Source organism: Podarcis liolepis, assembly GCF_965112155.1.
Source record: "Podarcis liolepis genome assembly, chromosome: 7".
NCBI lineage: Eukaryota > Metazoa > Chordata > Lepidosauria > Squamata > Lacertidae > Podarcis > Podarcis liolepis.
In genome coordinates this window covers 92,796,048-92,821,760 of record NC_139561.1, presented here as the reverse complement: position 1 = coordinate 92,821,760, position 25,713 = coordinate 92,796,048, and the positions used below count along the sequence as shown (strand labels likewise).

The window sequence follows — 25,713 nt, the reverse complement described above, 5'->3', positions numbered from 1 at the left end:
GGTTCACCAGATTACGAGTCTACTGCTCTTAACCACTACACCACACTGGCTCTATATTAAACGTAAACAGCATTTAACACTCCAAGAAGAAGACAACTGCAATCTGTTCGCTAGGAAACCTGGCTCCAGAAATAAGGCAGAAATAGCTTTAAAAGAAGATGACACAAAACTCAAGGCTCTTATGTCCAGTCTTGAATGCGACGGTTCCTCTACTAAGGTGAACACAGCACAGGCGTACGTGGTGGATGAGACTATTTTATTATAACAAGCTACACACTGGATGGCAGCAGAGGGCCTAAGGTGCTACGAGAAAGAGAGAGAGAGAGAGAGAGAGAGAGAGAGAGAGAGAGAGAAGGGAATACGGCTGTGGTCCACCCACAGGCTTCTGCTGAAGTCATTTTATGCATATATGCAAGACTGTCCCCCAAACCCCCCAGAAAAAAGGAAATCACCTGCTGAGCTGGGGAAAGAAGCAGCAACAGAAAACAAAACACGGAAAATAAAACTTTCTTTGGAGCAAAACTGTACAAGGACATGCTGTACCAGTCTGCAGGTGATATGCTTAAAAAAAGAACGAAATAAAGCAGCCACCCACACAAAAATGGTTCTTCCTCCCTCTCTCTAGGCCTCCAGCAGCTTGCCAAGGAAGCGCAGGTTGAGGATTTTGAGCTGTTCTTCCAAGTCCATGCGGACGATGCCATCCTCCCCGTCAATGCTCAACAGGACACCGGTGGCCTCTCGGTCCTCTCCCAGGATGACCTTGACCTGCAGGATCGGGAGAAGCTCAGGGTCACTGATCCAAAAGCAGGAGCCACCCCCCCTCACCCCCCCCCAAAACCCCACACTGGCCCAAGTGTGCACAGATAGGACCAATAGTAGGGACAATTAACAGATGCAACAACTGTGTGGTACGTTGGCTTGACAGCCACGGACAGAAAGTCTTTACAGAGGGTGGTGAACAGAGCACATTATATCATGGGCTGTCCCCTGAGCCCATTAGATGACATTGCAAGGGATCGATGCCTTAGGAGAGCGAGAAAAATTCTCAGGGACGATTCACACCCCAGCCAGCACCAATTTAATCTTCTAGCCTCGGGCAGGAGATATAGAAGTAGAATCAGCCGTACCAACAGGCTAAAAAACAGTTTCTATCCGTGGGCTGTTAGGCTGCTGAACAGAATATAGTGCAACTGACTTTCAGGGTTGGTGTGTTGTGCGACAAGCACACAGAGTGCAATGAGATTGAGTGTTTGTGTGTGGGGAGGGAGGCTCGGCTAATTTCATGGTACACAGGCTGTACATTGACAATGAAGGTATTATTATTAACCGAAAACAACCGTGATTAAAACGGAATGAGCAGCAGTTGTTTACGGTCTCCACCAAACTGGGTTCAAAAGCCTCATACAAAAGGGCTCCCCTGGCCACCGTCACTGCTGCCAGTTTCTTAACCCTCTCCTAGTGTTGTCTTTCCCTCTGTGATCTGGGACCGACCCCTGCCAATCAGGAGGGGAGACCATCAACCACCACCGAGAATGAAAGCTGGGGTTGAGCAAGAGCGCTCCTGTGTCAACTCTCTTCAGGACAGGAGAGCACAGTAACTTAGTGCAATGTGGCAACCTGCTTCCGCCTGCCCTCCACTGTTTCGGACTATAAACTCTAATGGGAGTGGTACCCCAAAACATCTTGGTTGGGGGAAGGCTGCCATACAATATTTTTGCACTTTTTTTTTTTTAAAGAGATCATCACAGCAGAAGGACTTGAGACAGGAGAAACATCTTACACGTACCTTATTGTTCTTGGTTGGTATCACAGGCTCCAGGTGCTCGCTCGAAATGCTGACTACCTTCTCGCTGTCCTTAAGATAGACTGAGCACATCCCACCCTGTCAGGGCAGAGGAGGAAGGAGGGACAGAGACAAGAGGGGAGGGAATCAAGGTGACCGGTTGCAGATGTCAGGGCAAGCGAGTAATTAATCCAGAATGCGGCAGCTAAACTGGTGACTGGGAGCGGCTGCTGAGAGTCCTGAAAGATCTTCATTGGCTCCTAGGATGTTTCCGAGCACAATTCAAAGTGTTGGTGCTGACCTTTAAAACCCTAAATGGCCTCAAAGACTGCAGACATTAACGTTTTTATTTTGTTTTTAATGGGTAGGGCTCTAGTGGGATCCTTCATTCCTTATAATGCCCTTTATTTGAGAGTAAGGGGCGCTCAGAACTGGGGCAGGGGAAGGAGTAGGGGCGAGAGAACTACACAGAGATTCCTCTGGAGTATGACGAGCACCTGAACAAATCCCTGGCTGTTTCTCACGCCTCACCCAAAACAGCTGTCAAGGCGTTTCATTAGACACATGGGCCACTGGTGAACAAGCCCAGACCAGGGCAGAATGGCTCCTTTTTCTTGAGTCCAGGCCTTAGCCAGACACTTTGCAGGACAAAAATGCCCTGCTCTGCTCCTGTTGAGTTTGACCAATGGGAAGCTATGCTACCGAACCCTGCCCAACTCTTTTAATCTCCCCCCCACCCCCGTTCCCCTCTGTCTCCTGACCAACCCATGCAAACAGCTACATCCATCCATCCACTTACGGTCACGCTGCGGATGACTCCGGTCTGCCCCACGACCTGGCTGTCCAAGTAGGTGTCACGTACTTTGACCTGGATGTCGGTGGTGACCCAGTCGCTGGAGCTCTGCTCGATCCCGGAACCTGGTGTGTGGGGGTTGTAAGCTCCTGGAGAGGGAACCCCTGGGGTCATAGGGCTGTAGCCCACTGGGCTAGGGCTGGGACTAGCCTGGAGAGACAGACAGAAGGTCAACGAGTTATCAGGGTTCGGTTGACGTCAAAGCGAAACGCATCTCTGTGGATTTAACAGAATGCACTGCTAATTATGTGAGACGCGGGTGGCACTGTGGTCTAAACCACAGAGCCTAGGTCTTGCAGATCAGAAGGCTGGCGGCTTGAATCCCCACGACGGGGTGAGCTCCCGTTGCTCGGTCCCTGCTCCTGCCAATCTAGCAGTTTGAAAGCACGTCAAAGTGCAAGTAGATAAATAGGTACCGCTCCGGCGGGAAGGCGTTTCTGTGCGCTGCTCTGGTTCGCCAGAAGCGGCTTAGTCATACTGGCCACACGACCCGGAAGCTGTCTGTGGACAAACGCCGGCTCCCTTGGCCTATAGAGTAAGATGAGCGCCGCAACCCCAGAGTCGTCAGCGACTGGACTTAACGGTCAGGGGTACCCTTACCCTTTCTGCTAATTAGACATCTATAGGATTACGCTGCTGTAACATGTTCCTTGGCTCCCAATAATATATGGGAATTGGGGTAGTTACATCCCCTTCTTTAAGGTAAAGGTAACGGGATCCCTGACCATTAGGTCCAGTTGTGACCGACTCTGGGGTTGCGGCACTCATCTCGCTTTATTGGCCGTGAAAGCTGGCTTTTGTCCACAGACAGTTTTTTCCGGGTCATGTGGCCAGCAGGACTAAGCCGCTTCTGGTGAAACCAGAGAAGGGCACGTAAACGCCGTTCATTTTCCTGCCAGAGCGGTACCTATTGATCTACTTGCACTTGACGTGCTTTCGAACTGCTAGGTTGGCAGGAGCAGGGACTGAGCAATGGGAGCTCACCCCGTCGCGGGGATTCGAACCGCTGGCCTTCTGATCGGCAAGCCCTAGGCTCTGTGGTTTAACCCACAGTGCCACCTGTGTCCCTCGCCTTCTTTAGGGCTACTTAAAAAAGACCTCCATACTCTAAATGATATAGGGCAGTATACAAATGTAAAATGTAATAAACAGTAATACTGACTGTCTGCTTCTGTGTTTAGACACAGAGGCACAGGTTGATTTATATGTTGCACGAGCTATAGTGCATGTAACTGTGCACATGGCAAGATCTTAAGCTCTTTGCATTTCTGCAATTGATTTAAAAGTTTGCAGGCCCAAATCTTCTATGATACAAGCGTACACGTGGGAGAGGGAGAATCAGTCCGCAAGCCTTTAGCTGCTTTCAAGGGCAGCAGCCTCAAAACCATGCTTTTGGTTGCGTGTATTAAGGAGACCCAAACCCTACCCAATCTCAACAGTACCTGGTAAGCCATGGGAGATGGTGTTGGGTGGTAGCTGGCCGGAGAGTGGGTGTTTTGGTAGCCGACTGGGCTAGGCGCCACTTGATGGAAACTCTGCGGGCTTGGACTCGGCTGGTAGGAGCCCTGCGGGGATGGAACGGCGTAGGGAGAAAACTGGTCTGTGTTATACCTGCCAAGAGAGAGAGGGCTTTGGTCAGGAACAGGGAGGAAGGGAAACACAGTCAAGTCTTCACTGCCCTGGGGTATTACACTCAGAGAAATGTCATCCTGGTCTTGACCTTTAAAGCCCTTTGTGGCTTAGGGCCCTTGTATCTATGGGACCGCCTCTCCTGGTCTGCCCCACAAAGGACCTTAAGGTCCATGAACAACCAACCTTTAGAGGTCCCAGGCCCTAAGGAAGTCAGATTATCCTCCACCAGGGCCAGGGCCTTCTCAGTGATGGCTCTGACCTGGTGGAATGCTCTGTCCCATGAGACCAGGGCCCTGCAGGATTTAACCTCCTTCCGTCAGGCCTGTAAAACAGAGCTATTCCGCCTGGCCTTTAATTTGAATTCAGCCTGATCTTTTATTTCCCTTTTCTTCCCTCCCCTTTTATGAAGATCACCCGCTCTGAGACCCCACAGCTAATTCTCCCCTGGCTTCCTCGCTGGCCCAAGTAGGACCAATTCAGCCAGCTAGCCCTGGGGATTATCTAATGCTTATTTCCCCAAAATTGATTTTTGAATATTGTTGTTCATGTTTTTATACTGTATTTTATGCAGCTTTTATAATTGTTTTAAATTTGTTGTTAGCTGCCCTTATACCCGGTGGGGTATAAATAAAATATTATTATTATCATCATCATCATCATCATCTTTATCATCATCCTGAATTGTTTGGGAGAACATCAGTTTACTCCACAGAAGAGGACTGCAAAACACTAAGAAATTCACCCACATCTTAGGCAAATAAAATCCTTCTTGTTTTGCTTTCTCCGTTCGCAGAGATCAAGAGAGCTCTCTGAAGTCCAGGGGGAGAAGGGAGGAGGCAATATAAATCCTGGAAGAAGCAACAAACCCTCCCTTCCAATCCAGCGCACTTACATAGCTGGGGTCCCAGGCGTCTGAGGGTTATACGGCGGGTTAACCTGCGGGGAAGAAGGGTCGGGATAGCCAGGAGTCTGTGGGTTGGGGGTTCCGCCGTAGCCTTGTGGGGAAGGGGTGGGCTCGTCGTCAAAACCATAGTCGAACTCTTCATCCGCCCTACAGAAAAGGAAGTGGGCGGGGGGGTGGGGAGGACGCAAAAGCGGTCAGCTGGCCCCAAACGGATTCTCGCCTCTCCATCCACCCCCTTGCCCTGAAACCCGCCCTCCTCCTCCTCCGATGAGGAACACCAACCTGGAGGGAGTGTTGGGGTTGTTGGGGTCCCAAGCCCCACTCTGCGCGGGGGTCCGGCTGCCGTCGTGCAAGGGGGTTTGAGAGCCGTAGTGAGGAGTCCGGTTTCCTGAAATATGGACGCATGTCATGATATTAACACCCAAGACCAGAGGGTGAAAAAGGCAGCATCTTTTACATGTATACCAGTGCTATCCTGGAAATCTCCTTTCTCTTGCTTAATTTATTCCGCTCCTTAAAATTAGTAAGAAGAAGTGTTTGGATTTGATATCCCGCTTTATCACTACCCGAAGGAGTCTCAAAGCGGCTCACAATCTCCTTTCCCTTCCTCCTCCACAACAAACACTTTGTGAGGTGAGTGGGGCAGAGAGACTTCAGAGAAGTGTGACTGGCCCAAGGTCACCCAGCAGGTGCATGTGGAGGAGCGGGGACGCGAACCCGGTTCCCCAGATTACGAGTCCACTGTTCTTAACCACTACACCACACTGGCTCTCAGTAACTTTATTGAGCTGTGGTTCGCTAACTAACAGGAAACCACACCCAACAGGTAAGACCTGACTGTTCTCCCCACCTCTGCCCCCAAGTGGCCCCCCATCCTCTACTCACCATCATGCGACGGAGTCTGTGACCCATACATTGGCGTGCGGGACCCTGACCCGTACATGGGGGTCTGAGAACCGTACATGGGTGTCCGTGCATAAGTGGAGGTCATGCCACCTGGTTTCTTTGAACCGCTGCCAGAGGGGAAAGGGAAATGCTCGTTAGATAAGAACAAAATCTGGACACACACACCCTTCACTTTCTAGGAAAGAACAGACCCCGCATTCCCCAGGCATAAGGAGGAGCTATCCATTCATTCTCCATGTGGGCTGGGGCCAATGGGAGCCCGTCATCTAGACACCACCCCACCCCTGCAGCCCATGAACGGCCAGGGATGCTGGGAGTTGTAGTCAAGCAATGCATGGAAGGTCGCAGGCTCCCAAACCTAGTCCAAATTCCCTGGTGCTTTAAGATGATTTGCACTAAAAGCTGGGCCAGTCTTAGTCTGAAGGCAGCCCTGTTTAGGGAAGCTTTTAATGTTTGATGCATTACTGTATTTTAATATTTTGTTGGAAGCCACCCAGAGTGGCTGGGGTATAAATAATATACAGTGGTGCCTTGCAAGACGAAAAGAATCTGTTCTGTGATTCTCTTCGTCTAGCGGTTTTTTCATCTTGCGAAGCAAGCCCATTGAAGGATTAGCGGATTAGCGCTATTAGCAGCTTTTAGCGGCTTATCTGCTGATCGGATCAGCTGATAAGAAGCTTAGCGGCTTAGAAAAAGGGGGGAAGGGAAAAAAACCAGCAGGAACTTGCAAGACATTGTCGTCTTGCGAAGCAAGCCCATAGGAAATTTGTTTTGCGAAGCACCTCCAAAACGGAAAACTCTTTCGTCTAGCGAGTTTTCCGTCTTGCGAGGCATTCGTCTTGCGGGGCACCACTGTATTATTATTATTGTTATTGTTATTATTATTATCTCTGATGGGAAGGTCCGTGAGAGGTTCAAGGAAGTCAACCAGTTTGGTGGAATCATCTTTCCATTGGGGTAACATAAAACCCCTGCTCTCTTTTTCAGCGTATCCACAGTCCCTGAATGCAGGGAGCACAATGTGTGGGCTCTTCTGTGCCTCTGGGAATCCCAGGTAGTAGGGGACCCCAATCTAGTGTATATCACCAGTGCGTGTACAACAGGGGGAGGGAACTTGTGGACACTTCCCCCATCCCTGACCACTGGCCTTTGAGTCCAGCAACTTCTGGCAGGCCCCATAGGTCCCTCCCCCTCTGCCCCACCAGGGCTTGCAGGGGTTAGGTGTCGAAAGCGTCTTCCCGCGCTGCCCCTCTGTATCCCTTATTCAATCCTGAACCCAAACACACTGCCCTGCCGGCTCTTACAAGGTCGTGAGACGCTGTCGGTCCACAGAGATGGTCTGGCAGGTGGAATGTAGCTCCACGCGGGCGGTGGATTCCGTGGCATCCTTGACCATGCCAATGTAGCCTGTGAGAGATTGGAACCAAGCTTGTTAACCTGGGACACGTAGGGGGGTATTGGGATATTCCGTTCCACCTTAAGGAACAGGCATGACCGTTGTGTGTCACATGCCTGTTTACACTCCAGCACAGCTTGCTGGGAACTTCCGTTTGCGTATAGCTCTTGCTTTTGACACGAAGGAGACCAGACATGTTTCCTTTTGTCCTGATGTACGCTGAAGAAACTGCTGGTAAATATGCTCACACAGCCTCTCCTGCCACTTCTGTTTGCACAGTGTTTACTCTGCTGAGTAGCCTGCCCGGGCTTCTGAAGCTCGGGTCGCAGATTCATGCTGCACCAAGGACTGGAGTTCGCCTGGCACACCGGCCAGTGGGCTGGAGCCAGCTGGGGGCCTGCCAATTGCCCCCGTTTCCTTGGCTGCATGCCAACATAGGGGGCACTGCCAAACTAAGCCAGCTTCCTCCGCCACATGCCTGGGAAACTGAATCCCTTGTCTGTGGAAGTCTACCCCTGCAAAACCATTTTCATTTAACTGCGGATCACTTACAACCCCAGGGCTACAGGGGATGATAATCCTGGCAGGGGCGAGTTAAGAACATAAGAAGAGCGCTGCTGGATCAGACCAAAGGCCCATCTACCCCGGCATCCTGTTCTCAGCAGCCAACCAGATGCCCATTATAGTAAACCTGCAAGCGCAACTTGAACCTATGCTTTATGAATCTGTCTAATAGCTGCGGGGGCCACTAGGGGGCTCATTGGAAGATGGCTGACAATAACATCTCTCTGACCCACACGAGGTAATTTGGGGGCTATGATGGGGGTAATTAGCCTCCTTAACTCCCCCAGGATTGTGGGGGGGGGGGACGGCCCTTGCCTGCTGTGCCCTATACCACCCCCGAATTTGTGGGGGTGGAGGCACTAGGCACAAAGCCCTCCTGTGGGATTTCGGCACTCCTGAACGCCGTCCCTGATTCGTGCCACTAGATGCAGAACTTCAAAGGAAACAATTTGGATGAAAGGAATGCACATGTTTCAAGAAAGAAGGGGGAGTAAAGACTGCTAACAGAAGAGATCTCTGACAAAACAAGATAAGAATAAAACATGAGAAGATACGCCAAGACAAGGTACGGCAAATGACTGATGGGGGAGGGGGGAAAAACTCTCTCTTCTTTCCCTATGTGATTAAACAAGAATCCCCTCCTCTCACGAGTCAGAAATGTCGTTTTAAGGACTTAAGCTGTGGATTTAAGGCTGTGTGGAGATAAACTTTCGAACCAAAGCATGTTTTAAGAAGAGCGAGGAATGTATAAGAGCTTGGGAATGATGCAGTTAAAAATGCCGTCGCCATATTGGGAAGTTCTGTCGGAGGTCTTGAGTCTGGGAGGAGAAAGAGAGAAATAGAGCTGTTTATATATTGTGGGTTAAACTCCTCAGTGGGACTCAGAGCGACAGCTTTACGAGACTATGATGGAAAGAGTGATGTTATCTATGAAGGAGACGATATATGGAAACCATCTCGATTTGAGGATTGGAAGAATGGAAAATTCACACAGGACTATTATTACTATTGGTGTTTATCGGCTTAAGGAGACTATCAGAAGAGATCTTAAAGAAAAAAGAGAAAATATATGAACAAGATGTGATGTGGAAACAGAAAGATAAAATGGGATAGAACTATGAACTTTGTTTGGACTGATTGGGACTGATTGGGACATTAACGCAGCAGCAAGAAGATGATCAGAATCCAGAATCCGAGACCTGGGAGAAGAGGCGGCGGAAGAGGACTGGAAGAAGTTTAAAGACTATTTACAAAAACATTATAAGCTGTATGAGTGTTAGGAGAATGCATGACAGAAAATAATATGGCATCAGTAATTTAGCTATAAGAGATATGAGTAAGCGATGTTTAAGAAAATGATGATATTTGAGGTAATATTATGCTTAAGTTAATTGGCTTAATATATGATAAAAACATTGATAATTGGGGACATAATATTCGAGAACTATTAATATGATTTGGAATAAGGTAATAAATTGCTGTTTATAACTGTATGACTGAGAACGCAGGAAAAGGTGATGTGAGGGAGTCCAAAGTTTATGGAAATATAATTTATGGACAAATTGATTTTTATGTATTTTTTCCTCTTTCTTTTTACTTTTTAAATCTTTTCTGTTCTTTCTTTGCTGGACTGTATGGTGATGGCACTATGTATGCTTGTTAATCTTTCTTCTGTTTAAAATTTGCAATAAATATTTTATAAAAAAGAAGAAGAAGAAGAAAAAGAAGAAGAAGAAGATGATCAGAATCCCCCTTCGGATCTTGAAATATGGGTCCCCCCAACAAAATTTAAAATTCGGCTTTGTAATTCGGAATTTATGTGATATGATTTAATTTGATGTGATTGGCCAGTTAATAAAAATTATTAAAAAAAAAAAGAATCTGTCTAATAGCTGCGTACCGAGGGGGGGGGGCTTTAACCTCATGCAGCTACCCCCTCCAGGGAAGGTAATGACGCTCAACTCAGCTGAAAACGGCTTTTCAGGAGTACTGGGAGTTCTTTCCAAACCAGTTTTCCAAGTCCTGTCCTAATTAATGTGCTGCAGAACTAACGGGAGACAACCTGGAAACACTGCTGTTTTAATCACTTTAATATTGTATTTTTAACCTGCTCCCGATAGTGAAAGGTGGGCAAGAAATCTTATAGTAATACCACCAACAGCCCACAGCCTGCTATCCTTTCAGCCTCTATCAGTTGCTCTCCTGAAACAAGGGCAAGAACTTGGACTGTGTTCAAGGGGACAGCTTACCTTTGTAGGGGCCTTGGGAAATCCGCACAGTCTGCCCAATGAGGTCGTTATCTCTGCGCCCACGGCCTCGGCTCATCCCGCCTCCTCCAAAGCCGCCGCGCTGCCCTGCAGAGCGGGAGGAAGAACACGGAGGTGTCGCACAGAAGCACAAACGCTCCCAAAGAGACCCCAGCTTGTCGGAAACCTCAGTGGTTGCAAGCCTGGGAAGATGCAAAATGTGCATCTTCCTCCCCTGCTGTAGTCGTGCACAACCTCCCCCACCAATCTCATCAACACCCTCAATTAAGGGAGGTAGCCGTGTTGGTCTGACGCGGTCAAAATATATATATATAAAAATAAATAAATAAATTGTCCAATAGCACCTTAGAGGCCAACTAAGTTTGTTCTTGGTATAAGCTTTCATGTATAAGCTTCAGATATCTGAAGAAGTGTGCATGCACACGAAGGTTTATACCAAGAACAAACTTAGTTGGTCTCTAAGGTGCTACTGGACAATTTATTTATTACAGTGGTGCCCCGCAAGACGAATGCCTTGCAAGACGGAAAACTCGCTAGACGAAAGAGTTTTCCGTTTTGGAGGTGCTTCGCAAAACGAATTTCCTATGGGCTTGCTTCGCAAGACGACAATGTCTTGCGAGTTCCTGCTGGTTTTTTCCCCTCTCCCCCCCTTTTTCTAAGCCGCTAAGCCGCTTATCAGCTGATCCGATCAGCAGATAAGCCGCTAAAAGCCGCTAATAGCGCTAATAAGCTAATCCGTCAATGGGCTTGCTTCGCAAGACAAAAAAACCGCTAGACGAAGAGAATCACAGAACGGATTCTTTTCGTCTTGCGAGGCACCACTGTAATATATATATATATATATATATATATATATATATATATATTTCAATTAAACTTGCATACCACCCTACACCCACAGACCTCAGGGCACAACGTAAAAATTACGATACTGTACAGTGGTACCTTGGTTTAAGAACAGCTCAGTTTATGAATAACTTGGGTTAAGAACACTGCAAAACACTGCAAGTAGGTGTTTTGGTTTGTGAACTTTGCCTTGGAAGCAGAACAGGTCCCGCTTCCTGTTGAGTGTAAATTGAGGCCCCCGCTGCTATGGGAAAGCACGCCTTGGTTTAAGAAAGGACTTCCGGAAAGTATCAAGTTCGTAAACCAAGGTACCAGTGTATAAAAAAACAGAAAATGCATAACAAAAGGGAAGACAACCCGATAATTCCCCCTTGCACAACCCATTTTTTAAAGGGCATCAGGTGTCAATCACCCTTTCGCACTGGCAGCGAAGAAGCAGGTGCGTGTCAGCGTTCACAGTTTTGGAGGGATTTGTTATTTGTTTTAGTGCCTAGAATAACAGACTTGCAGCTTATTCGGCGGCTCCCTTGTTCCTTCCAGTCTCCTGCTGCCGTTCATTTGCAGCAGTGCACCTCCTTGCTGGGGGGAGGGGGGCAGAAGGGGGAAAGAGGTGCAACTCAGTTCCCAGGGCGCACCATCATACGTACCTCCGGCGCTGGGATGCATGGGACTGTTGATGCGAGGACTCATGGGCTGGAAGCCGCCAATGGTGAAGTTTGTGACATCCCGGGGCTGGGGAGAAATAAGAGAAATGAAAACTTCAGAAAACATCAGTAAGCCCCCACCGCACACCCCGCAATCTGGCACAATGCTTCGGAAAAGGACTCAGTGAGGAGCAGGAGGGGAGAGTGTTAGAATATTCTGTTCCACCTTAAGGGACAGGCATGAGACTGTTGTGTGTCACATGTCTGTTTACACCCCAGCACAGCTTGCTGGGAACTTCCGTTTGTGTATAGCTTTCGCTTTTAGCTGTCTTGCTTTGGACACAAAGGGGATCGGACATGTCTTCCTTTTGTCCTGATGTATGCTGAATAAACGGCTTGTAGATATGCTTACACAACCTCTCCCGCCACTTCTGTCTGCGCGTTATCTCTGCTGAGTTGCGTGCCCCAGCTTTTGAAGCCGTGGGTCGCAGATGCTGCAACAAGGACTGAAGATCGCCTGGCACACTGGCCAGTGGGCTGGAGCCAGCTGGGGGCCTGCCAATTGCCCCCGTTTCCTTGGTTGTATGCCAACAGAGAGGGTGCTCTTGCTTTTGGTTGGGGGGGGGGAGAGGGAGGGTCCCAGAGCCATCCTTTGCTCCTGCTAACCCCAGAATTCGTGGACATCTAACAATGCTGATGTTTGAAGATTCAGGATGGGGGGAAACAAAGCACTTGTTAAAACAGAGCATAGTGGAAATGGCTGCCACAGGAGGCAGTGATGGCTACTAGACACCACTGCTCTACTTTGAATCCCAGTTTCAGGAGGCTGCGGGGGGGGGGGGCTGCTTTTGTGTTCAGGTCCTGCTTGCAAGCTCCCCATTGAGGCAGCTGCTTAGCCACTGTGAGAACAGGACTGTCTGGCCAGAGTGGTGCATGCTCTGGATATCTCCGGCTTGGACCGCTGCAATGCGCGCTACGTGGGGCTACCTTTGATGGTGACCCGGAAATTACAACTAATCCAGAATGCGGCTCCCAGTACATTTCCAGGCAGAATTCAAAGTGTTGGTGCTGACCTTGAAAGCCCTAAACGGCCTCAAAGGCCCAGTATCCCTGAAGGAGCATCTCCACCCCCATCGTTCTACCCGGACACTGAGGTCCAGCTCCGAGGGCCTTCTGGCGGTTCCCTCACTGCGAGAAGTGATGGTTACAGGGAACCAGGCAGAGGGCCTTCTTGGTAGTGGCGCCTGTCCTGTAGAACACCCTCCCATCAGATGCCAAGGAAATAAGCAGCTATCCTATTTTTAAAAGACATCTGAAGGCAGCCCTTTTTAGGGAAGTTTTTAATGTTTGATGCTGTATTGTTTTTAATATTCGGTCGGAAGCCGCCCAGAGGGGCTGGAGAAACTCAGCCAGATGGGCGGGGTATAAATAAAAATAATAACAATAACAACAACAATAATAATAATAGGATGCTGGACAAGATGGGCCAATGGCCTGACGCAGCAGGATCTTATTATTTATTATTTGTTAAATTTTTAGACCACGCTATAACCTTAGATCTCAGGATGGTTCAAACCTAAAATCACAATTTCTGTTTGGCCACTATGGGAGGCAGGTCGCTGGACTAGAAAGGCTCTGCTTAGGACCTTGTGAAACCTGAAGGACTACTCAATCCGACAGCCGTGACAGACCATTGTGGATGACGAGGAGAGAAAACAATTTGCTTCGTGCAAACCCCTCCAACCAACTTCTTTCCATCGCAAGGTTATCAAATGTACCGTATTTTTCGTCCTATGGGACGCACTTTTCCCCCTCCAAAAATGAAGGGGAAATGTGTGTGCGTCCTATGGGGCGAACACAGGCTTTCGCTGAAGCCTGGAGAGTGAGAGGGGTCAGTGCGCACAGACCCCTCTTGCTCTCCAGGCTTCAGGAAGCTCTGCACAACGCGCCGGGCTCGGGAGGGTTGCGCAGAGCTGCCTGCGCTCCCGGGCTCCGCGCCGCTCTCCGCAAGCCTGGAGAGACCGGCGCGGCTCCCTAGGCTTGTGGATAGCAGGCTGTTCTGGGGGTCGGGGGAAGCTCGGGCTTCCCCCGCGCCAGCCCCATGCCTGGAGGGGGGAAATAATTTTTTTCCCTTATCCCCCCCCCCAAAAAAACTAGGTGCGTCCTATAGGGCGATGCGTCCTATGGGGCGAAAAATACGGTATTAGTCAGAGGGCAGCTAGTAGCAATGTTGAACCACTGATGTCCTTTCTAAAAATGAGGACGCTGAGATGTGTTCACATGGAGGTGTGCACATTATCAACAACAACAGTAAGGTTCCAAAGAAATAAAAAACAAAGCGCTAAGTGGGTTTGTGCATGGAGAACAAGGTCTGCTCACACAATAGAACCCCCCACCCAACAATTCCATGCAAGCAACAATGTACTTGAATCCTACCCCCTGCCCCAAATCTATTGCCAGCAACTGCTGGTTGGTCAGAGGGGTTGCAACCATGATTAACATGCCCCTCCTGAAAGGTGAACTACTTTCCCTTCTTACCTTTGAGCCCCCGGCCAGAACCAAATGGCGCGTCTTGCACACAAACATGCCCCCGTTTTCCACCAGCTTCTTGCAATGCAGGAAAGCGAAGCTTCTGAAGAGGTGGCGGATCTCGCCCTCGCGACCCTGGAGCGAGAGGGAGGCAGCAAGGGGCGCGTTAGTTCAATGGCAATGAGCGCAGCCTGGGTTGTGTTGGTGGCCACGGCCTCCGCACAACAGGCAGGCAGAGCTGTCAGATGCAATGTGCAGGATGCCCTGCGCACGCCAGCTGTGCAGCTCAGCACCCGCGGGGCCCAGCCTGCCCTGCTCCTCACCGAGTGGGGCCCGTCGATGACTTTCACGATGTCTTTGACGTGGATGTTGTTCTGCTCAGAGTCCAGCGCCACGGCAAAGCGGTTGTCCTTCTTCCGGTTCACAGCCTGGTGCCTGACTGTCACCACCTTGCCATACATGTTGAGGACCTGGGGGGGGGGGGGCAGAGAAAAGGATCAGAGTTGCAGGGTTGGGAGATGTGGAAGGTGGGAAAACACACCCTCTGCTCCCTGGGATTCTTTGATGAATGCTGTATGATGAGCGAGGCATATGCTATGTCCTTGCACACGTGTGCATACACAAGATCAGCTGAAGATAAAAAGGTAAAGGACCCCTGGGATGGTTAAGTCCAGTCAAAGGCGACTATGGGGTGTGGCGCTCATCTCACTTTCAGGCCGAGGGAGCTGGCGTTTGTCCACAGACAGCTTTGCAGGTCATGTGGCCAGCAGGACTAAACCGCTTCTGGCACATTGGGACACTGTGACAGAAACCAGAGCGCGCAGAAACGCCATTTACCTTCCCGCCGCAGCGGTACCTATTTATCTACTTGCACTGGTATGCTTTCCAACTGGTAGATTGGCAGAAGCTGGGACAGAGCAACAGGAGCTCACCCCGTCGTGGGGATTCGAACTGCCAACCTTCTGATCGGCAAGCCGAAGGGGCTCAGTGGTTTAGACCACAGCGCCACCGGCTGAAAATGACTTATTGTGCCTTAACCGTTAAGAGATCCCAAGTGAACATTCTTGCTTTATAATTTTAATTTTTTAAAAAAACATTCGTCAGTTCTGGATTTGATCCATTAAAGAAAACAAAGTAAAATAAAACCACGCGAGGTGCAATCTCTGATGTAAGGAATGGAAGGCAGCAACTCCCATAACCCAACCAACCCGCAAAGGCAGCACCCACCTACCTGGAAGGTCTCCCGCTCCAGGCGGACAATGACCCCCACTGTCTGGGGGTCCAGCTGCACCAGCTCCCCCCACTCGTGCTGGCCACCAACATCCACGCCAGAGGCTGTCTCCGAGCAGAGCTGGAGGTCTCGGGGGAGGACTTTGAGCTGCAGGAGGGAAGGGAGTAATCTCAAAAAGGCACTTTTGACATTTTGACTTACCGTATTTTTCGCCCTATAGGACGCACTTTTTCCCCTCCAAAAATGAAGGGGAAATGTGTGTGCGTCCTATGGGGCGAATGCAGGCTTTCCCGGGCTTCCTGCAGCTCTGCGCCACCCTCCGGATCCTGGCGCGAAGCCACGCGGGGCTCCGGAGGGTGGCACAGAGCTGCCTGTGCTCCAGGGCTTCCTGCAGCTCTGCGCCACCCTCCGGATCCCGGCACGAAGCCGCACGGGGCTCCGGAGGGTAGTGCAGAGCTGCCTGCATTCCGAATCCTGGTGCGCGCTGAAGAGCGCCCCCGGGCTTCGCGCACCTCTCCGCAAGCCTGGGGAGACCGGCGCAGCTCCCTAGTCTTGCAGATAGCAGGCTGTTCTGGGGGCTGGGGTCGTGGGAAGCTCGGGCTTCCCCCGCGCCTGCCCCGTGCCTGGGGAGGGGAATTTTTTTTCTTTATTCCCCCCCCCAAAAAAAATTAAGATGCGTCCTATGGGGCGGTGCGTCCTATGGGGTGAAAAATACGGTACATAACAAAGCACAGATGCAGAAAGGAGAGAGAATTACGAGCTTGGTTCAAAGGCAGGAGGCTGGGGATGTGTGAGTGGTAAGAGACACATCGCCAAAAACCAACGAGCCTCTCAAGACGCCCCACCACCACCACCAAGGCCGAGAGAGAGGCTGTTTTTCTCTGCCTGCCACCCCCACTCACCTCGTGCATCGTGAGGTCGGAGAAAAGGATGACGAAGTTCTCCTCCACACGGACTATCAGTCCCGTGTCGCCCTCAAAGCGGCCGGCAATCACCTTCACGTGGTCCCCCATTTTGAAGTATTTGCGCAACTCCTGGGCCGGGAATTCTAGCATGTCCTAGTGCGGGAGGAGGAGGGAGAGAACAAATAATTGCTGGAAATTGCAGGAAGGGAGAGGGCTCTGGTGCTTGAATCGTGCTTGTGGTTTTTCCATAATGGGCATCTCGCTGACCACAGCGAGACCACGATGCTGGACTACGTGGGCCACTGGGCAGATCTAGCAGGCTCTTCTTATATTCCGTCACGATAAACAAAGCCAGCCAGTAAAAAAAACAGTGTGTGTCTCCTGGTCTGCCCCGCAGAGGACCTTAAGGTCCATGAATAACCATAGTTTAGAGGTCCCAGGCCCTAAGGAAGTCAGACTATCCTCCACCAGGGCCAGGGCCTTCTCAGTGGTGGCTCCGACCTGGTGGAATGCTCTGTCCCATGAGACCAGGGCCCTGCAGGATTTAACCTCCTTCCGTCGGGCCTGTAAGACAGAGCTATTCCGCCTGGCTTTTAATTTGAATTCAGCCTATCTTTTATTCCCCTTCCTTCCCTCCCCCTCCCCTTTTATGAAGATCACCCGCTCTGAGACCCCACAGCTCATTCTCCCCTGGCCTCCTCGCTGGCCCAGGTAAGACGAATTCAGCCAGCTAGCCCTGGGGATTATCGAATTGATTTTTGAATTTTATTGTTATTCATGTTTTCACACTGTATTTTATGCTGCTTTTATAATTAAGTGTTTTAAAGTGTTTTAAATTTGTTGTTAGCCAACCTGAGCCCGGTTTTTGAACCGGGAAGGGGCGGTATAAATAAAAATTCATTATTATTATTATTATTATTATTATTATTATTATTCATGCAGGCATCTCATCTAGGATGCTGGACTAAATGGGTCTTAGGCCTGATCCAGCAGGACTCAATGTGTCTGTGCTCATCCTTGCCACAAGCAGGCACTCCCCCACCCCCACAGCAAAGGGAGCTCGCTCCCATGTGACATTTCAGCTTGCGGTTATAGATATCGCTTGGCAAACAGCCTACATTGGCTGTTCCCTGACTTTGGGGGCCACTGGACCCACGTACATATGGGACCACCTCTCCTGGTATGCCCTGCGGAGGACCTTAAGGTCCACAAATGACAGCATTTTGGAGGTCCCAGGTCGCAATGTGGTTAGATTGGTTGCAACTAGGGGCAGGGCCTTTTCAGTGCTGGCCCCGACTTGGTGGAACACTCTGTCACAAGAGACCTGGGCCCTGCAGGACTTGACATCTTTCCACAGAGCCTCCAAGACGGAGCTGTTCTACCTGGTCTTTGGTTTGGATTCAGTCTGACCCTTATGTTTTCCCTCCCCTTATGGTTTTCATCTATGGGCTACTTTTAAAATGAGGCTGCATTTTAAACTGCATTTTAAATTGTCCCCCCCCCCATTATGATTTTACTGTAATTTTACTGGTGTTGGCCACCCTGAGCCCGGCTCTGGCTGGGGTGGGTGAGGTATAAATAAAATTTATGATGATGATGATTATCCCCATGGCTCCATAAATTAATCCCCAGTCCCTCCTGCCCTACAGAAAGCATTATTCAGAACAGAGGTTGGCACAACCCACATAAGGAAAATAATAACACAATACAATTCAGAAAAGTGACCATTGATTGCACATCCATTTGAAATCCAATTAAAACTATTTAGGTTGAATTAATTCAATGAAACAGATGAACTCGATCCAGTGATCTAAGCTTTCCAAAGCCATTTACACTCCCCGGGGCCCCCTAGGTAATCCCACTGCCCACTTGGGAACTACTGGCTGACATCATAATGCACTCGGGATGCCATGATGCCAGAGAGAGGAGGGAGAAGACAGGGAGCCACCGTACCTTGAGGTCTTCGTGCTTCGGCATGATGGTGATCTTGTTCCCGTCCACGCTCAGGATCTTGCCTTGCAGGTTGATCAGCTCCCCCTCACACACCTCCACGTTGTCGCCGGGCTGGAAGTTGTGTTCCCGCTCCTTCCCTGAAAGATGGAAGGAGGCAAGTGAGGCGGCGCAACCTGAGCAACTTGCCACAGCCCCCTTCCTGAGAGAGGACAGCATGCAGCAAGTTCCAATGGCCTTGGCCTACCTGGAAGGCACAATGGACCCGGGACAATTGGAGGCTGTGGGTCCTCTTGGCGAGGATCCCCATGAGCTAGGAGCGAGTGCCTGGGGAGTCACGGAGGAGCACACCAGAGGCCAGAAGCCTCACTCCACGGGGGGCTGCCCTTGAGACTGACCCAGAAACTTCAGCGGGTGCAGAATGCCACAGTGAGACTCCTTACGGGGTCCTCACTGGGAGATCACATTCACCCGGTGCTATACCAGCTGCACTGGCTCCCGGTGGAGTACAGGATCAGGTTTAAGGTGCTGGTTTTGACCTTTAAAGCCCTATACGGCCTCGGACCCTCGTACCTATGGGACCGCCTCTCCTGGTATGTCCCACGGAGGACCTTACGGTCTCCAAACAAAAACATCTTGGAGGTCCCGGGCCTCAGAGAGGTTAGGCTGGCCTCAACCAGAGCCAGGGCTTTTTTGGCTGTGGCCCCAATCTGGTAGAACGCTCTGTCACAAGAGACTAGGGCCCTGCGGGACTTGACATCTTTCCACAGGGCCTGCAAGACGGAGCTGTTCCACCAGGCCTTTGGCCAAGGCACAGTCTGACCCCCTCCTTTGGTAATCCTCACAGAACTCTAGCCCAATGGTTGCCATCAATTTGATTTTGAATTAATTCTAAAAGGAATTGATTTTAGAATGTTGTGTTACTTTTATTGTTGTTAGCCGCTCTGAGCCCGGCTTCGGCTGGGGAGGGCGGGATAGAAATAAAATTGTATTATCATTATTACCTGTGCTTTCCGTCACCACCTCCAAGTCAATGCCTTCCGGTTGGTCTTCAAATTTCTCCAGCTCGGACAGAGTGGGCTTCACTCCTTCTGTGATCTGACGATGCCCAGGAAACAGCACGGGTGGTTTGGAGGGGGAGAGAAAGCGAAACGACACAGAGCAGGTTGAGGGGGATGGGAAGGACAGAGGCAGCACCATCTGCACCAGTACTGAACTTTTTCAAAGGCCTCTCCACTCCCTGCTTCTGCCAGGGCTGATTTGCAGATCTCACGCCCCGGGGACATGGATTGCATCGGGAGGGACTACCCAGGACACATCAGCACCGGCAGATGCAAAGCAGACACCAGCAGGTACCCATTAGAGAACACCGTCCTGGTTTGGCTGAACCAATGCCTTCTCACCAGGTTCAAGTCAGCCTCCAGTGCAGAATGTCAGCCACCTGCCATTTCCTCTTATACAACAAGGGTCTATACCGCAAGAGGAGTCCTCCTCCACCCACCCTGTTGCTCAGGGCCCCCCCAATCCTTACCACGGCAGACATAGCAAAGCTCTTGAAGAGGAAGCCCTTCCTGCTATAGCGGTTCCCCTCAAAGATGAGGAAATCCCCATCGGAGGCCACGTCGCCGCCCAAAGACCTGGAAATGAAGGGATGGAGAGGCTTAGCAGTTAGCGTGACCAGCAGCAAGAGAACAGCTGGAGATGGACAAATTGTGCATGGGTTGGTTCCCCAGGAAGACAGAGTCTGCAGCTGTCATCACTCAGCCAACAGTCTTTCTGCCCTGGGTTCCCCCTCTCAGGCCCTTCAGCACCCGCCTCCTCTCCAAATATGGACACACACACACACCCCGCCGTTCTGGACTCTCACCGGATCTTTTCGGCATCAAAGAGGCGCTGCGGCGGGCGCTTGAACTTCTTCTTTTTGGCAAACCAGTCTTTCTGAAACGGGAGAGGCAGAGGCAGGGTTTGCGACGGGAGAAGCAACCCAGGAAGTGTGGTGGTTTTAGAGAGAATTTAAAGGTACAAGTGGCTAATCCCCAGCTAGGGGCCTCACCTGCCTCTGGACCCTGGGCAAGATCCCAAAAATATGGAGGCAGAGGCATAAATAAAAATAAATAAATAAGGGAGACGATCCTAAAGGAGGGAACTGGGTGTGTCCAGTGTGCACATGCAGGTGTGGGTGGCCACGCCCACTTCTGGCCACGCCCACTAATGACCAGAACATCCCGACTCATCCAACTGGCCAAGGGAGAAGACAGCTTACAGGGGAGAAAAGGTCATTTTGCTCTTGTTTTAGGGAAACGCATCTCTGAATTACACTGGAGCCAACGGAACTCCAGTCTCTGCAGACCCCGCTCCCGAGGGCGGCTGCTTCTGTTTTGACGCACCAAAGGGTTAAAATGAAGCCCCTCTTCCCTTTCTCAGCCCACCAAACCTGGAATAACCGGAGGCAAAAAAACCAAAGGCCCAGCAGAAGCACCCAAAAGGTGCACTGGTGAAGGGAGGCTCCCGCAATGCGCCGAGCCAACATACCAGGCTCATGCGGGCTTTGATGCGGTCGAAATCGATGCGGGGAATCATCTTCAGGGAAATCTGATTCTGGCTGGGCTCCACGTAATCCACCTAAGGGGAAAGGGAGGGAAAAGACATTGGTCGGTGTTCAGGTTGCAAGCAACACAGATCAAGCACAAACTCCTTGCTCAAAGGCAGGGGTCTCTAGCCTCCACCTTGTGCAACCCAGACCATAGGATTCTCGATGTAGCATGCGCTGGTGTCCAAACTTATTTCCAAAGAGGGCCAGATTTGATGAAGTGAAGGGCCGTGGGGGCCAGCCAAAGGACCAACCAGTTGTTGAGCTTTTTATAGGATTGAAGTTGTGGAGCTTTTTGGGGGCTTGGAGTTGTTGAGTTTTTTTAAAGGATTTTACCCTAGGGAAATAAACTGCCACAGGGGCTGGGTTAAACAGACCGGTGGGCCGGATTAGGCCCCTGAAAGGGACTTTGGACATGCCTGCAACTGAACACAAAGAGCAAAATGGCGGGCAAACGCCAGCCTACGACCTCTCAGGCTGTTGCCACCTTTCAAGCTGAGATGAACAGCGATGAGGCGATTCCAACTAAACATCAGTAAGAACTTCCTGACGTTAAGAGCAGTTCAACAGTGGAACAAACTCCCTTAGAAGCTGGTGGGCTCTCCTTCATTGAATGATTTTAAAGAGAGGTGGGATGGTCATCTGTCAGGGATACTTCAGTTGTGATTCCTGCATTCTAGGGGTCTAGACTAGATATTATCCCTGCGTCCCTTCCAACTCTACAATTCTGTGATCCTACACAAGGCATCTGAGAAGTGGAAATGTCAGCTGCTGCTTTTTTGGAAGCAGGTCAAAAGCTTTCAAGTTTTGTTAGGGATTGTAGGACAAGACCTGCCAAGAAAGGTAAAGAACTTATTTATGTACGCTACAACAGTGGCAAAAGTCTTGTTAGAACAAGGATGGAAGAGTGAGGAAACCCCACAAAAGAAATGCGGCAAGAAAAATTGATGAGCTATGTAGAATTGGACAAATTGACATATAAACTGTGTGAAAAGGACAACTGTGACTTCAAGGAAGAATGGGAACTTTTTACAAGCTGTCTAAAAAGACAGCAAAATGAACTGGACTCTTTGGCAGGTTTTGAAAAAACATTCACAAATTTAATAGCTGGACACATGTAGGCAAAGTAAGGACATGTGCAGTTTTATAACATGCAGAAAACAATATATGTAAAGAAATCAGGGAGGGGAGCTGAGGGAAGTCCTTGGTGGGGGGGGGAGAGGGAGAGTTGAGGGGGGTGAAGGGGGGGAAATGATGTAATTGATTAAGAGGATTGATAAATTGTTATGTGGAAATTGGTTAATAAAAATATTTTTTTAAAAAAGAAAGTTAATAAAGCAAAAGACCACTTTATGGGCTTAAATAAAAAAAAGCTTTCAGGGCAGGCTGTGATTCTGCGTTGCAGGGGGTGGACTAGATGACTCTTGAGGGCCCTATTCCAACCAAACCATTCTGTGATGTTATGACTGGTCTATTCTTTTGCCTGTGTAACTTGGCGAAGCATCACACACACATCAACTAGAAAAATAAACTAAGCCCTGCTGAGTTCATACACACTCTCCCAAAACACCACAACCCATAAGCCTTCACTCCATTCGGTACATTAAAATACAGTCGCACCCTGGATCCCAAACACCTTGTGAATTAAACGTTTCGGCTCTTGAACGCTGCAAACCCAGAAGTGAGTGTTCCAGTTTGCAAACGTTCTTGGGAACCCGAACGTCTGACATGACTTCCGCAGCTTCCGATTGGCTGCAGAAGCTTCCTGCAGCCTATCGGAAGCCGCGCCTTGGTTTCCGAATGTTTTGAAAGTCGAACGGACTTCCGGAATGGATTCTGTCCGACTTCCGAGGTACCACTGTACAAAGAAAATACCCATCATGCCTGCTGTTAATTCCTCAATCCGGACCCTCAGCCAAGGTCTCGTCTCACCTGAGCAATGTCGTCCTTGTAGATGCCCCTCTTGAGGCGCACCCACGACTTGGGCTTCAGGTTGGTCACCTCCTTCACCACCTTAAGCACGTCCGTCATCTCCTTGATGGGCACCATCTGCTGGTTCCAGTAGCCCATCCGGAGGTTGCCCACCCCTTCGATGGCCTGCTTGACGTGCGTCTGTTTGTAGGCCTCCACGTAGATGTACCCTTTCACGTGCTCGGGGGCGACCACCGATTTGATCTGCAAGGGCTGCGGAGGAAGAATGGGGGTGGGTTACGCACAAGAGAGGCTGGGACATGCCTCTCCAAGCTCTCAATGTAGCTCTCTCGCATCTCTCGTTTATATTGCTCCAGGCCAGCCACACTTTGCAGGAAAAGGACACGCCTGGCTGGAACTTTGCTGTACCAGGCAACTCTAAAGACAGTCACCGGCACACTGGGGCAAAGTGGACTTGGCCCTGGGCAATCAGGCTGGCCAGCAATACACAGGTCTTCCCTCCCTTCCCTGAGCTCTCCCTTTGCACTGCAGTTTGGAGGAAGTTAAGAGAGTATTTCAAGCGAGGAGGAAGGACTTCTGCAGCTTTTTTCTTTATCCAGATCCTCGCCGCAAATGAGGAAACGTAAGAAGAGCCTTACAGGATGAGGCCAAGGGCCCATCTAGTCCGGCATCCTCTTTTCACAGCGGCCAACCAGATGCTCCAATGGGAAGCCCAGGGGCAGGATCCGAGCCCAAGACCACTCCTGTGCTTCCCAGCAACTGGTAATCAGATGCACTGCTGCCTCCAAACGCCTTATCCTCCACAAGGTGAGATGTAGCCAATTAAGTAATTCCCAAGAGCAGACCCAGTGAAATTCATGGGCCTGTCCACTAATTTCAATGGGTCTGCTCCAAGTCTCACCAACCTTGGATCTTGCCCACTGCCTCCTCCAATCTGTTGTGCTAAAGGTTCATGAGGAGAGGCAGGGAAGAAATCCTTATTTTCTCATACTTCACTGTAAAATTGGCTCCCAGTGGAACATAGGGTGAGATTTAAGGTGCTGGTTTTGACCTTTAAAGCCCTTCACGGCCTAGGACCCTCGTACCTATGGGACCGCCTCTCCTGGCCTGCCCCACGGAGGACCTTAAGATCCATAAATAGCAACACCCTAGAGGTCCTGGGCCCTAAGGAAGTCAGATTAGCCTCGACCAGAGCCAGGGCCTTCTCAGTGATGGCCCCAACCTGGTGGAACACTCTGTCTCATGAGACCAGGGCCCTGCGGGATCTGATTTCTTTCCGCAGGGCTTGTAACACAGAGTTGTTCCACCTGGCCTTTGGCTTAGAATCAATTTGATTCCCCCCCCCTCTTTCTTTTTTCCTTTCTCCTCCTGTGAAGAGGCTGCATTTTAATGTTGTATTTGAATCTTGTTTTTTAAGTTGTATTTTAATCAACTTGTTTTTATTATTGATTGTTAGCTGCCCTGAGCCCGGTCTTGGCTGGGGAGGGCGGGGTATGAATAAAATTTATTATTATTATTATTATTATTAAAGGCAAGACCCCAACTCACTCCCCGGCCCTTTGCATCTGGCAGAGGATTCTGGGAAGGGTAAGGCCTGGTGGCAGCCATCTATGGCGGCTAGTTGGCACATCAAGCCAACGTTTGCGGCAAGGAGCAACAAGAGGGACAACCCCATGGCAAGAGCAGCGCTGTAGAAAAAGTGAAGCGTCAAGGTCGTCTTCTGTTCCCCCCTTCCCAGCCCACTTACTGTGTCTGTGAACTGGTAGGCGATGAACTTCCTCATGAGCGCAATGGCTGTGGCCCGCTCCTCTCCAATCTGGAAGTGGGAGAGAGAAGGGTTGGAATGAAAAAGGATGTCGGGTAGCAGACGCAATGCGAAAGCAACCTCTCTGCGCCTGCGGGGCTTACCTTGCATTTCACAGTCCAGAGGTTGGGATCCCTGGATGGGGAGGGGAGAACAAACACCGCAAGGTGAGCTCGCCATGGCCAACGTAAGCATCGCCCGCTACTTAACACCAGGGCTGCGGCCTCTCAACTGGGCCGTCTCAGTCCTGCTCTCACGTCCAGAGTCATTCCCCCCCCCCCAGCCTCTATCCCGCTAAGTCTCACAAGACCGAAGTCTTCTGCTCCTGCGAGAACAGAATGCTCACAACAGAAAGTCCTTACTTGACTCCAGGAAGTAGCTGTTGCTGCGTGATGTCATCAGAAAGCTCATCAGAGCCGCCGTACACCCTGGAGAAAGAGAGAGAGAGGAGGTCTCAGAGGTCCAAGGGTGGAGGGACAAGGCCAAGAAACTGGCCAGCAGGAGTGTTTCGAAACGGGGAACCGCCGGCAGGATAAAAGCGGCATACTCACGTCTCGCGCACCGAAGACTGGGCATACTTCTTCATGTAATACTCGCCCAGCTCCTCCTCTCTTTGGTCCCTGTTGGGGGGGGGAGAGAAACAAGAAGTGTGAAGTGAGAGGGGACGTATTAGCCAGACCAAAGCACTTTGCATGTGTTCTGGTGCAGCAGAAGGGCAAAGGCAGGAAGCCCAAAGCTCAACTGCCACCCCAGTCACCTGCAACAGCCAAATCACTAGACCCCTGAGGTGTATATTTTAGGATCCACCTTATTGGTGTGGTTGTAAGTGGTTATAATACTGCATTTTAATTCTTGTAATGTGCCCTGGGACCATAGGGTGAAGGGTGGTTCTTGCAGGGCTTTACCAGAAAAAGAAATCAATGAGTGACCAGCTTTGAACATCTGGAAACAGGGTTTAGGGGGAATCTGTGGCCCTC

General features: G+C 50.2%; 1 protein-coding gene and 1 long non-coding RNA gene across 4 annotated transcripts in view; both read right to left on the bottom strand.

The window, feature by feature from the left end:
- The window catches only part of LOC310712949, a 2,318,697-nt gene that overhangs the window by 627,286 nt on the left and 1,665,698 nt on the right, over positions 1-25,713 (bottom strand). The gene's annotated exons all lie outside the window — the stretch shown is intronic.
- SUPT5H (SPT5 homolog, DSIF elongation factor subunit) overlaps positions 240-25,713 on the bottom strand; it is a 37,591-nt gene continuing 12,117 nt past the window's right edge. For all 3 annotated transcript variants that reach the window (XM_083516116.1, XM_083516117.1, XM_083516118.1), the window contains 24 exons: positions 25,288-25,356; positions 25,099-25,164; positions 24,841-24,871; positions 24,680-24,748; positions 22,933-23,184; positions 20,943-21,032; positions 20,278-20,348; positions 19,942-20,047; positions 19,415-19,508; positions 18,414-18,550; positions 16,458-16,613; positions 15,556-15,702; positions 14,648-14,794; positions 14,334-14,459; positions 11,799-11,883; positions 10,288-10,392; positions 7,383-7,485; positions 6,058-6,185; positions 5,455-5,560; positions 5,161-5,319; positions 4,079-4,247; positions 2,583-2,786; positions 1,787-1,882; positions 240-765 (listed from right to left, as the gene is read on the bottom strand). In XM_083516116.1, the coding sequence (XP_083372242.1) occupies positions 622-765; positions 1,787-1,882; positions 2,583-2,786; positions 4,079-4,247; positions 5,161-5,319; positions 5,455-5,560; positions 6,058-6,185; positions 7,383-7,485; positions 10,288-10,392; positions 11,799-11,883; positions 14,334-14,459; positions 14,648-14,794; positions 15,556-15,702; positions 16,458-16,613; positions 18,414-18,550; positions 19,415-19,508; positions 19,942-20,047; positions 20,278-20,348; positions 20,943-21,032; positions 22,933-23,184; positions 24,680-24,748; positions 24,841-24,871; positions 25,099-25,164; positions 25,288-25,356 (2,860 nt within the window). In that variant the 3' untranslated portion in view covers positions 240-621. The remainder of the gene's footprint in view (positions 766-1,786; positions 1,883-2,582; positions 2,787-4,078; positions 4,248-5,160; positions 5,320-5,454; positions 5,561-6,057; positions 6,186-7,382; positions 7,486-10,287; positions 10,393-11,798; positions 11,884-14,333; positions 14,460-14,647; positions 14,795-15,555; positions 15,703-16,457; positions 16,614-18,413; positions 18,551-19,414; positions 19,509-19,941; positions 20,048-20,277; positions 20,349-20,942; positions 21,033-22,932; positions 23,185-24,679; positions 24,749-24,840; positions 24,872-25,098; positions 25,165-25,287; positions 25,357-25,713) is intronic.